Source organism: Lytechinus variegatus, chromosome 8 (assembly GCF_018143015.1).
Source record: "Lytechinus variegatus isolate NC3 chromosome 8, Lvar_3.0, whole genome shotgun sequence".
Lineage (NCBI taxonomy): Eukaryota > Metazoa > Echinodermata > Echinoidea > Temnopleuroida > Toxopneustidae > Lytechinus > Lytechinus variegatus.
Window position 1 is genome coordinate 24,073,950 of NC_054747.1, and position 12,870 is coordinate 24,086,819.

Here is a 12,870-nt window from a genome sequence, read left to right on the forward strand (position 1 = left end):
ATCAATCAGTAGACCTACATTACAAGTGTGGTGATCCAAGGAAAAATGATTTAAGTGTTTAATTGAATTTGGAATCCCTAAAAAGTAGAAGCACGTTGACTAATTCACGGTGTTGGTCGGCCAATTTCTTCAGATTACCAAGGAGGAGGTGTGTTCGCGATAAGGGCTTAATTTGCACGCATGTACAGGTATTACGATGAAACGCACAAACTGTCCAAATGAGCATCGGCTTTCATACTAAAGTTGCTTATATACTTTTTTTCGTTATCCGGTTATACTCTACTTGTGATCAACAGATTTTATTTGGAACGGAAGTCAAATCGGCAAGCGATGAACAATTCATGTTTCATCCAGTGGGGAAGGTATATGTCAAGCTAAAATGAAAAAAGAAATCCCACTGTTTATTGCTCTCTGTTCTATAATAGTCACATTCATCTCATTGTAGATCACTGTCTTCAAACAAAGAGTAAAAAAAATTGAACGCTGGAAGGTCACGTATGTAAGGCATTTATGTAACCAAAGTTATACAAAGGTTGATCCGCCAACACAACGAGGAGAAAGTACTTATAGACATATAATCCAGGAACTAAGTCATTTCAATTATCGTCGGCTGAGAATAAAGATGAAAATAGCCTCCACCTACATGTATGCAATTCAACAATGTTTGTCACGTCAACATCCACCTGTTTATACTTCGTACTTCTTTATGATATAAGAAGTACAGTTCCAAGATCGCAGGTTTGATGAATTTTTCAAATAAATAACAGAAAAAATGTATTGCCTATTGCTCTCATACACTTTGCTGTTATCATAGCGTATAAATATCATAGAAGTAATCAACATTAAAGGACAAGTCCACCCCAACAAAAACTTGATTTGAATAAAAAGAGAAAAATTCAACAAGCATACCACTGAAAATTTCATCATAATCAGATGTAAAATAAGAAAGTTATGGCATTTTAAAGTTTCGCTTCATTTCACAAAACAGTTATATGCACATCTCGGTCGGTATGCAAATGAGGAACTGATGACATCACTCTCTCACTATTTCTTTTGTATTTTATTAAATGTAATATGAAATATTTTTATTTTCTCGTCATTGTCATGCGAAATGAAGTTTCATTCCTCCCTGAACACGTGGAATTCCATTATTTTAATATTCTGTGCTTCAGGCAAAGAGGACCTAATCATCAAATTCATAAAAATTGAAATATTGTATAATTCAAACAATAAAAAACAAAAGAAATATTGAGTGAGTGACATCATCAACTCTCTCATTTGGATGCAACTGGCTCATTCATCTAACTATTTTGTTAAAAATAAGCGAAACTTTGAAATGTCATAACTTTCTTATTTTACATCTGATTGTGATGAAATTTTCAGCATTGTGCTTGTCTGATTTTTCTCTACTGATTCCAATCAGCATTCTTCTGAGGTGGACTTGACCTTTAAATATGATTCATAAACTGTACTTATTCTCTTTTTTTGTAAATTATGTAGCATTTGGAATATATTGTAACATAAGGGGCCAGTTTCATAAAGGACTTTCAACTGTTGTAACTTTGCCATTATGGCAAATACCATGGTAACCTTGATTCTGATTGGCTGCTCAGCCCTGTTACCATGGTAGTTGCCATGATGGCAAAGTTACAACAGTTGCAAAATCCTTTATGAAACGGGCCCCAGATCTCTGTTGACTTGTTTACATTTATATTTGTAGTTTTATATATCCAAAAGTTCTGTTCCTTGGCTACCGACATAAGAGTCTTTGGACGGTGTGTGCGCTCAAGAAGAAATCACCATTATTATTATTATTATTATTATTATCATTATTACAAAAATAAATTTATTCAAACTGATTCAATGCAACAAGTCATTGTAAGATCTGTGGTAATAAAACTATTTTCACGTTCAACTGATAATTAGATGAGGATATGCAAATGTGCCCATTCTTCAAAGGGTATAAAACATTGTTATAATTCTAAACAAATCATCCATTTCATATACAAATAATTCAATGGTAGTCGGTGGTTTAATATCAATTACTAGTATTCCCCCATTCCCAGTTTCTTATAGACCCCTTCACCATATTGTTTATGATGTAAAAGTATAATGAATCATTAACACCATGCAGAACTGAATGTTTAAATTCTCAGAACTCCAATTTGACCTCAACACGTGCAAGTGAAGTCGCAAGATATAATCCAACTCATAACATGAATTACAAATTTGGCCCACTGCATAAAACTATCCATTAGTGGTAGCTTTCCATCAATTATACATCAATGGAATCCTTGATTTTGATTGGCTATTGAGCAAGGTTACCATGGTAGTTACAACTGATGGCGGAGTTACCACTAAGGATGTGCAAAATGCCCCTGACACATAGCAAACACACTCCATTGACATTGTAACTTTACAGTGGAAACAATTTTGTATTCTTACATTAAGTTAATTGCGATTCGCCTAGTATGTATCTTTTATTTTTCTTATATTCACAAGTTCAAGCACAAATCCAAAATGATAGTTATAGATATATTTAAAAGAATAAATCAAACAAATACAGCTTTGGGTGATCAAGTGTGACATATCAGAGTGATATTCTTATTAGAGTGTTGTACTGCTCTTTGCTATGGTATACATGTACAATGGAGTGTATTTGCTTCGCTTTTCAACAGAGGAACTTTGAAATTATTAGTAAAAAAAGAAAAAAACATGGGCATAAATACTTCCAAGAAACCAACAAAATGTCAGCTCATAAACCCATATTTAAGAAGACCATCTTATTCTGATATTTTTCATTTCATAGTGGTCAATGATAATATGCAAAAAAATCTTGGGCGCGGCAAGACACATGATTTTTTTTTTAAATAAACTCAAGGGAATGTTTTTGTATTTTCTAGAGTGAATTTAAAGAATTCCCTGCACCTTTTAATGGTAAAATTGTTAGTTTTCAACATTTCTGGAGGGGCAGTTGCCCCCTCCCCCAGTTGCATAAGGCCAAGAGGAGAATAGAAGGTTTTTGAGAAAACCAGCTGATCATTTCTTGCAAGTATTGTATGCCCATGTTTAAAAGCAACTCACGGCAAGGCGGTTTTGGAAGGGGTGCCGGCACCGGAAGCCCTCTCTGGGCTTGTGTGCGCCGACCGCAGCTTAAGGGCGCTGTGGTGTCAACGGTGCCCGAAGTTAGGAAGATCCAGGGTGTTTCCAAGTAAGTAACACAGCAAACCAGTTAAGATTGGTGTGATGACAGGGATAAGATTGGGAATGATGTAGGGGGTATGAGGGAGGGGTGTGGTAGGTCATGGGGGGGGTACGATGAAGAAAACATGGGGTGTATGTAAGACAGTGAACCAATTATCGTGATGAGAGAAAGAATGGGAATGAGGGAGGGGTGTGAAAGAGATCATGGGGTACCAGGGAGGGGTGTGGTAGGTCATGAGGGGTATAATCAATGAAAAGTGGGTGGGGTGTATGTGTGTTAGACAGCAAACCAGTTAGGATAGGTATGATAAGAGGAAGACGTTTGGGAATGACGGAAGGTGTATAGTGGACCGTAGTGGGGAAGAGGGAGGGGTGTGGTATGTCATTGGGGGTACGATGAAGATAGCGTGGATGCATGCACATGTGGGTGTGTATAGAGGATGGGGTTACATTGAATACAACAGAAGAAAAATTAGAAAGCAATAAAGCAATAAATGAATTCAGAGAACATTCTAAATCAAATTTGGGGTAAAGGTGACAATAACGAAGCCAGGAACAAAATATAAAAAAAAGGATTGATGATGATGTTAGTGATAATAATGATGATAATGATGTGAATAATGACAATGGTGATTATGATGATGATGAAAGTGCAAGTGCAATGATGCATTAAATATGTTAATAAATTTTTTTATAATTTTTTGAATATGAAAAAAGAACAGAATAGATAGTAAAGAAAATATTATACCTAGAATGGAATATAAGTATCATAAAGGAAATGATTAGATATATAAAAGTGAAAGCAAGAATATGAACCATGCCAATTTTGAAAATAAAACAAATGATGTTCAGTACATGATGTGCAGTACATGCCAAAGATTGTTGATGAAATTACCCCCAGATAGATGGTCACCGATGATTGAACACACAGACAGACGGACAGACAGACAATGGTGGCAGGTAAAACAGTGGATTGGCAGACACACAATGGGAAAGCATCCAAAGATGTAAGTTAATAAAAAAAATTCCAGCAATTTTATAGTAAAAAAAATCAATGTTTTTATTCAGATTGATGTTCAAAATCAGAACTCAATAAAAATTCATTATGACGATAAATTCATGATCAAAATATTTGATTGATGAGAGGAAATAATTGGAAAGAAAATACTTGTAGTTAGGGATGTGAACAGTTTGAAATGTTTTTTTAATAGCAAAATAGGAAAAATTACATTTTGTCAGAAAAACAAAAATGTGTCATTGGTTGGCAAAAAAAAATCATTGCATAAATTTAGAGTCGAAATATGACAAGGCATGCAGGAAAATAGAGTAAAATTACATTAGAATATATATATATATATATATATGATCAGATTTTATTTTCAGTTATGAGAAATACCAGGTCATATGTATGATATGAACATCAATTAGAGAATGGAAAGGTTTTATGTCAATTGGTTATTTATTGTTTTAAAGAATATCGAATTCAAATCCCCAAAATAAGATTATCCGATGGCAAATTAATAAGCATGAAAGTTATTCATATATATTTAACAGGTAACATTGAACATGGCATCAGCAAAAGCAGGAGAAAGGAATGGAATACGAAGGTGGTAAACAAAGATGGTTTGGGAAGGAGGAGGGGGGGACATGAAGGGATGAAGAGAGAAAATGAAAAACACTCATTAGTCATATTATTCAAAACAACACTTCAAAAAAGTAATTATTAGAAATCCAAACAGCAATAAAACACACAATTGAGTGAGGATATGAATAGAAAAATAACTCAAGCCCATGATAGTTCAGTTTGAGAAAATCAAGAAAAATTGATTTTTTTTTCATATGTCCAAGAGGACTTAAGGCCATTTCTCTTCTTTTTTTTCATTTTGGACCATCTTTTAATGAAATTCCAGGATATACATCGTACACAAGTTTAATTTATGTATATGCAATAATATCATTTTTTTAAATAATAACAATTATATCAAAAGATTATTAAAAAAGTGCATAATGATTAATCATTAATTCAACTCAATTCTCACAAGAGATGGACTTGGGTCATTGATATATTCACACAAATATACTCCATTTAAATGTAAATAAATGATAAAATTAATAGATGGATTCTTCATTGCAAACAGTAATGTATGTACCCTGATCATAATTGTTTTTTTCCCTGAATACAATAAAATTAGTATTTACTTTTGAAATACATAAATAATCCCTGTATATATTCACAATGTTTTATTCACAAACACACATGATTCCAGCGATTCGGAAGTGGACACCAATTAATGACCCAAAACAAAAAAGGTGCTTTTGAATCCGCAGTCTCACCATCATGGTTTACGAAGATATCGCGCATCAAGAAAACTTCATTCAGCTTATATAAATTGAGAGCGTCCAATAATTAATCCACACTTTTGTTCCAGGGTGACAAATGAATGCTTATTACGATGCTACCATCAATGAGCCCAATGTTTTGAATTAACAATACAACTGTTTCGTCAAATATTCATAAAGAGTACCCGGTACATCATGATGAAACTAAAGTTATAAGCATGTACATGTACGTGTACGTATGTACATGCTGCTGGGAAAACCCTTCACTCGAGTAAAGGGTCTGAATTGCAGCCTACTCATGCCCTGTGTACTGAAGGCCCTACAGCAAGTTTTGTATGTGCTAGTCTTTGCATGGAGACACACCTGTTGATCAAAGTTTCAATCAGGGTCTGTGCCTGCAGACTAATGACAAAACACACATTAATTATTGGATTCTTCGCAATATACATGTACCTGCTAGTCTGTAAAGCATAATTTATGCAAGAAATCTCTATAACTATTGACTTCAGACCAGGTATTCAAAAAATTACAATCACCTTTGTGAAATCAGGGCAGTGAGTTTCTGGGTCAAGTATGAATGTTGGGTGGATAACATACCAGCATGTTCAATAAATGTATCAAAACAAGACAATTAGGAAAATTTGTCATTGTTTTATGTGGAAACATACAGAGTTGCTTGCTTTTGAAATAGCCATATTTCAGACATACGGGGCTATGTGACTCCCAATTCCTTAAGCATCTTGTAAAGTATAAAGAAAATACCCCTAAATAAAAGAAAAATCTTATTTTGAAAAACATCAGAGTTGCTTCCTTTTGTAGGCAATATTCATTCACTTTTTTTTTTTTTTACAAAATCTGTTTCCCCCCCCCCCCCCTCCACATCATACATGTACTTCACAGAATCGCAGCCATCAATCACTTCTATAACACTGGAAGAATGGAAGTGATTTCCTGAATAGCAGGCAAAAATATCCTTTTTCTTATTTGCGGGGTGTTTTCACAACCTGCCCAATTCTACAACATGATTATTGAACATTGAAGTACACGGGGATTAAAAAAAAATATATTTTCCAGTGCCATTTTGAGGATCTCTGGGACTTTTTCTGATTAAAAAAAAATAATATTTCAGACATTCTAAACATTCCTATGCCTAACAGCTGACATAGCACAAAGCCAGCTTGAATTGAATATATTGGAACATTCCCTTCGCTGTATCGTGTCTGGGATAGGCAAATGTATTGTATCCAGGCCACGATGTGAAGGCCTACATGTACACATTTCCTTTATTTTCACTACACACAGTTAGTTATGAAACATGGATCCTACTAGAACTAGTAGGATCCATGTTATGAAAACAGCAAACATCAGTAAAAAAAAATCAAACTTGTAATAAAACAAATTTACCCCCCCCCACAATTCTAAAAGTCATTCATGAAGGTAAAGTCTGATATACAAGTAAATTTAGTCTGAAAAGTGGCATCCCTGAAATCATAAAATTATTTTGCTATTGTAATTTGAGATAAGTTTTGCTAGTATTTTTATCATATCAAATTCAATAAGGCTGAAGAGTTTTGATTTGAAATATAGTGTGTACGCCCACTGTATCCCTAAATGTGGCAATTGAATAAATGCATACTGATCAACTTAATCATTCCATAAAAAAAAATCAACCCTTTACCTACATATGCTTTGCATTTTGGAGCTCTGGAGATTGTTGTAGAAAGAGTCAAGTTTAAATGCAAGTAAGCAAATCCCGCACTCTTCCCGAATGCGCGCTTTTGCTTGGCTGAAAATCAAGTTATGAATGATTTTTTAAGAGTTGCGTTTGATTGCAAATCTAAGTTTAACAGGTCGCTGTTCTGCAAAGTGTCACTAAACTCACTTGCAATTGATTGCAAGTCAATTTTAGTTCCCCAAATCAATCACAAACCTTTCAATTAATTGCAAATACGCATTCGATTGCTAAGCCCCGTCTTACAAAGAGTTATGATTGAACAAATCAACCTCAATTCTACGGAAATCCATCATTGTCATATTATCTTCTACAAGAAATTTGAACAATGTCCTTTGTAAACAAAGAGAAGCACACTGAATTTTCACGATAACAATAAATATTGTGAATATACATCATATTTTGAAAAAACATGCATAAATGATGTAGTTGTAGCTGGCTTTCCATAGTTGTGGTTGATTGGATCAATCGCATCTCTTTGTAAGGCTGGGCCTTGTCTGCTTTCAACTTGCAACAAGGAGTAAAAATCACATTGCTATACATATACATGTAGTTGCAATTGATATATCATTAGCAACCCCACAACATCGATTTTGCAATTGACTGCTGTTTCTCTCAATTACACTACCTCTATAAATATATAGGAACAAAATCATGAACATAGAGATAAAAATATATCTTTCCATTATTACCCAAAAATTCAATCTACACTACAAACAGTAGCTTCCAGCAGAGTAAGAGGCTGTACCGGTTAAAGATTAGCAACATTTCACAAAAGCGTCACAGTGTATCAGAAATTGAAACATTCTGCTTTAGCCGTCAGCTACGTAGGTGTTGTATGAGTTGTTATGAGAACGTAAAAGCTCAATGATTTCAATCCAATATAATTCCGATTCCAGTCCACTATAAACAGAGATGAGAAAATTGGCCAGTATTTCCATAATATATGCAAGGTTTAAAAGATAACACAGCAAAATACTACCTGCTTTATTCTAAGAGGTCAAGATACGAATGCAATGTACTTGAAGAAGAGACAGTGTCAGGACTATTTATGAATCACTTTTAGAGATTCTTTGATGTGTCATCAGTATACTGTACAAATGAGGGACTGTATCTCTAGCAGGAAATAAAAAGAATTAGCATTAATATGGATTAAGAGTAAAAGGAAAATGGGTGTGTGTGTGTGTGTGTGTGTGAGAGAGAGAGAGAGAGAGAGAAAGATTCAAAGCTAGTATAATTGACAACCTTCTAAATGCTAATTTTGATTGTTTACAAACATAAACTGACAACACTGTCTTTTGATGGCATACAGACCTAGAGTAACTGATGACCTTCTAAACCGTCTTTTGATTGCACACAAACCTAGAGTAACTGACAATATACATGTAATGCTGTGTTTTGATTGGACACAAACCTAGAGTAACTGACGATATAATGCTGTGTTTTGATTGCAGACACACCTAGAGTAAGTTATGACCTTCTAAACGCTGTGTTTTGATTACAGACAAATCTAGAGTAACTGATGACCTTCTAAACACTGTATTTTGATTGCATACAAATCTAGAGTAACTGATGACCTTCTAAACACTGTATTTTGATTGCATACAAACCTAACTTTAGAATGACTTATGACCTGAACACTGTGTTTTGATTGCATACAACCTTGCATACCTGATGACCTTCTAGACATTGTTTTAGACTGCATACAAACCCATTATAACAGACAACGTTCTAAATACTGTGTTTTGATTGCATAAAGACCCGGTACAACTGACGACCTTCAAAATGCTGTGTTTTCCACTGTATACAAACCAAGAATAGCTGAGGACCTTAACAATGTTTTGATTGCATACAAACCTAGCATAACTGACGACTTTCTGAACCCTTGTGTTCTTCTCCTCAATGTTCTCAATTGGGATCTCCTCAGGAAATTCATAGTTTGCGCTACGGGATTCGTCTGTGCGCGATTCCTTGAGCACCTGTATTTAATCAATGAACAAAGCAAATCAAGACACTTCAATCTTTACATATCCAAATAGTTGTTTAAAAAGGGGGTTTGTCCAACTAGCGTCCCCGTCACCGTTTCCTGAATTGGTTTCCAGAACCACTTCACGTGAAGCGGTCTTGTTGCCACCGGAATGCTCTCAGTGTGTTTATATGTTTCATGCGAAATTCCAAATTGTAGCATCTTAGGCATTCTACACACAGTAACACGTCAAAACACTCTCGTACCTTGTGTGAAGATGTCTTCTGAAGAACGGTTGTGTCCTCACCTATGCTTAAACCAGTTGAACAGGTCAAAGCGGTCTTGAAAACCACATTGCAAGGTGGTTTTCCCATTTACATGTAACATCGCTTCAAGCGTCCCTATCACACATTAACTGATTTCCACTGAACTAGTTAATAAGGAAGTACAAGTAGATGATTGCGATTATTGATTTAGGGAACCGAGGGGTGCAGGAAGGTGAGAATGGGGTAACATGAAGGGGTTAACTGCCCCCCTCCCCCCCTCTTACATGTCTAACTTACCTGCTGAGCCAGATCCGCATAGGTGCTGTCCATTGGAGATGGTTTGTGTTTAGGGAACCGCGGGGTGCGGGAAGGTGAGAACGGGGTGACATGGTGGGGTGAACTGCTCCCAGACACTGCATAACAAAAGACAAACATAGAGAATAAATGATATTGAAGCGATTCATACCAAGAATAATCATAAAATATAAAATTGGTGGCTCTGAATAAGTTAATCTCTTTGGATTAAGACCATGGAAACATGTTTAACTATAATTGACAAAATTATGAATTTTGTTTTAAAAAATAGATAAACAGGCCTCACTATTGGATAGATGATCAACATCAATGTATTGAATTAAAAATTAAAATCCACCTCATAATTTATTTTCAAGTATTAAGGCAAACTACATGTAAATACATCTTTTGTTGTTGCTTTTAGGGTTTGTGGCGCTCTCCCAATGATTTCTGATAATTTACTCCTTGAATATGTGTACATGTGATATTAGTTGTATCATCAGGGCCCCGTTGTACAAAGAGTTACGATTGATCCGATCAATAGTAACTCTATGGAAATCCATCAGTGTCATATTTTTATCTACAGGAAATTTGCAAAATGTCCTTTGTAATCAAAGGAGAACACTCCAAATTGTCAAGAAATCAATGAATTTATGGATATGGATTCATATCTAGAATTTTTTTTGAACAAACATGCATTTCTATATGTTGACTTTGCTGGCTTTCCATAGTTGCGATTGATTGGATCTATCATAACTCTTTGTACAACGGGGCCCTGAGTTGAAAAAAATGCATGCACTGCTGTAAGTGAATCACGTGGTAGTTTCATTCAATTCACATGCTAATATGTCATGTACATGTATTCCTGACAAGCAGAAAATGAAAAGTACATGTATGCATGTCCAACACGTCGTTAGGTGGATCAGATTAGATGAGAGAGGGCGTCCTTGCCTTCTACTCCCCAGTGTACATTGATGGGCTCACATGAAAATAAACAGACTTCGCTTTTTCTTTTGATTATAAATCTGAATGGATTTTAAATTAAAAGGGCTGAACATTCAGCCTATGTGTCCATAACCTCCAGATGCAAATAAAGCTACATGTATTTATCTAGATCTACAGTAGTATCAATATAAAATATATATCAAAGAGCTTAATCTAGACTTGGGGGATGTAATTACTGTAGTCTGCTGTGCAAACCCTTCACAAGGGATCTGAATGCACAGCCTACTATGACTTGAGTACAGAAGACCCTCTTGCTGAAATATGTGTTAGGCCGTAAATGCTTCCGCTTTTCAGGCCAGAATCAGCGTTTCCATACGTGATTAGTGCAAAACACGGTTGCGTTCATGCTTACTTTCATTACACGACGTTTCAAAACGCTGATCGTAAACTCACAAAAAGGTGTGTTTGTAAACGTCATTTGACCAGAATCAGGCTTTCTGGGGAAGTATAAACAGAACCACGATCATAAACGTGTTTAAATGACGTCATTTGGTACTTGTATGCTACCAGTGAGATGAAAATCCGCGGGCAAATAATGGTCGCATGTTACCTCAACAGAATTACCTCTCATCTCCCTGGTACTCTTCCAATTTGTCATCCCGATGAATGTTGAGGGATTTACAAAAAAAAAATGGAACATAATGAGGAGACATCGCCAGATGCCCCAGTAGCATAAACAAATAGATGTTTTATTATTTTATTATGTATACTTTATTTTTTTTTTCTCACTATTATCCTCACCATGGTGGAAATTATACACATGTACATGTATGTCAAGTAGCTTCATGCGATGACTAAAACATCGGAAATTGTTTGATCTTTAAATAACAGTTCACGTACATGTATATGTACTAGTGCTGTTGTCGGGAACAAAAATCCATGTCGACATGTCGCTTAAAAATTAAACCCGACATCGACAATGTCGACCTGAAAAGGGACCGTAATTTAGCCTAGCCTAGGCTCCCTAACAAAAAAAATCATTCGATCGTGGAACATAACACTCTCAATCAAACGTATTCACCTTGACACGAAGAATATCCCCACACTAGATCTAGATCTATATAATACAGGCTCAGTTCGGGAAAACATAATTTCACTAAGCTAGAGTGAATTCACTTTCAAAATCACCGATTTAATCCACATCTTTTTCTGGAGAATCAAGTTTTGTACTACGATCCGGTCTCAAAAAAATTGCGCAATAACACTCGGAGCCAATTTGAGAATCACCTATTACAATAGTGATCATTGCGTATTATACGCTGGTACACATGTACTGCAAACGCAAGCTCCTCAAATTGACAGTAAAAAATAATGAAAATCGACCGATAATTTCAGTATCACTTCCGCGGCGATCCGTGCAACGATCTCCAAACGAAGGAAGGGAAGTTTTCTGTGACTTCGTGATTTGAATTAAGCGCTCAATTGCGGCGGTCACAACTTTGACAAAAACGTTTATGTGAAAAGTAATGCATTGAGGAGCGACGTATTATCAAGCACGGTGAATAGCGATGGGTACATATGGATGGGTACGGTGAATGCTACTACGGCTACGCTACGCTCGCGATCGTCGAGGGGCCGGGCGCGGCAGCTCGATTGGGCAGGCCGGCCCACACTCAGGCACTGACGTATTTCTGCTGCCGCGCAGCTCGCAGGTATTCTTTTTTCATTTAATGTGCCGCTTTATAGCTGAATAAACCTTTTAATCGCGCCACTTACTGTGGATAAAAGCTTCCAACTTTTCAGCTAAGCTTTATACTCGTGACTTTAGGCTAGACCCCTTTTTATTTTATGTTTGCATGTCGATGTGGGTGCGTGCATGTCGACATGTCGGAAACATTGAAAATCCTTCGTATGTCGACATCAATGTCGATATGAGGCCTATCGACAACAGCACTAATATGTACCTTCCCCATAACAACACTCGGAAAAAAACTTTTGAAAAATGGAGCGCCCAATTTGACCTTGCTGCTCAACAAAAATTACGATGCGGAGCCAGCTGGAGATCGTGATTTTGCCTCTGAAAATTTAAAGGACAAGTCCAACCCATCAAAAAGTTGATTTGA

At 36.0% G+C, this 12,870-nt stretch overlaps 1 protein-coding gene across 4 annotated transcripts in view; it reads right to left on the reverse strand.

Annotated features, from left to right (window-relative positions):
* LOC121420202 (AMP deaminase 2-like) overlaps positions 1–12,870 on the reverse strand; it is a 65,790-nt gene that overhangs the window by 40,230 nt on the left and 12,690 nt on the right. For 3 of the 4 annotated variants that reach the window (XM_041614753.1, XM_041614750.1, XM_041614751.1), the window contains exons 2-4: positions 9,806–9,921; positions 9,134–9,255; positions 3,085–3,162 (exon numbers count right to left, since the gene is read on the reverse strand). In XM_041614753.1, coding sequence (XP_041470687.1) covers positions 3,085–3,162; positions 9,134–9,255; positions 9,806–9,921 — 316 coding nt within the window. The remainder of the gene's footprint in view (positions 1–3,084; positions 3,163–9,133; positions 9,256–9,805; positions 9,922–12,870) is intronic. The other variant, XM_041614752.1, reaches the window with a different exon arrangement.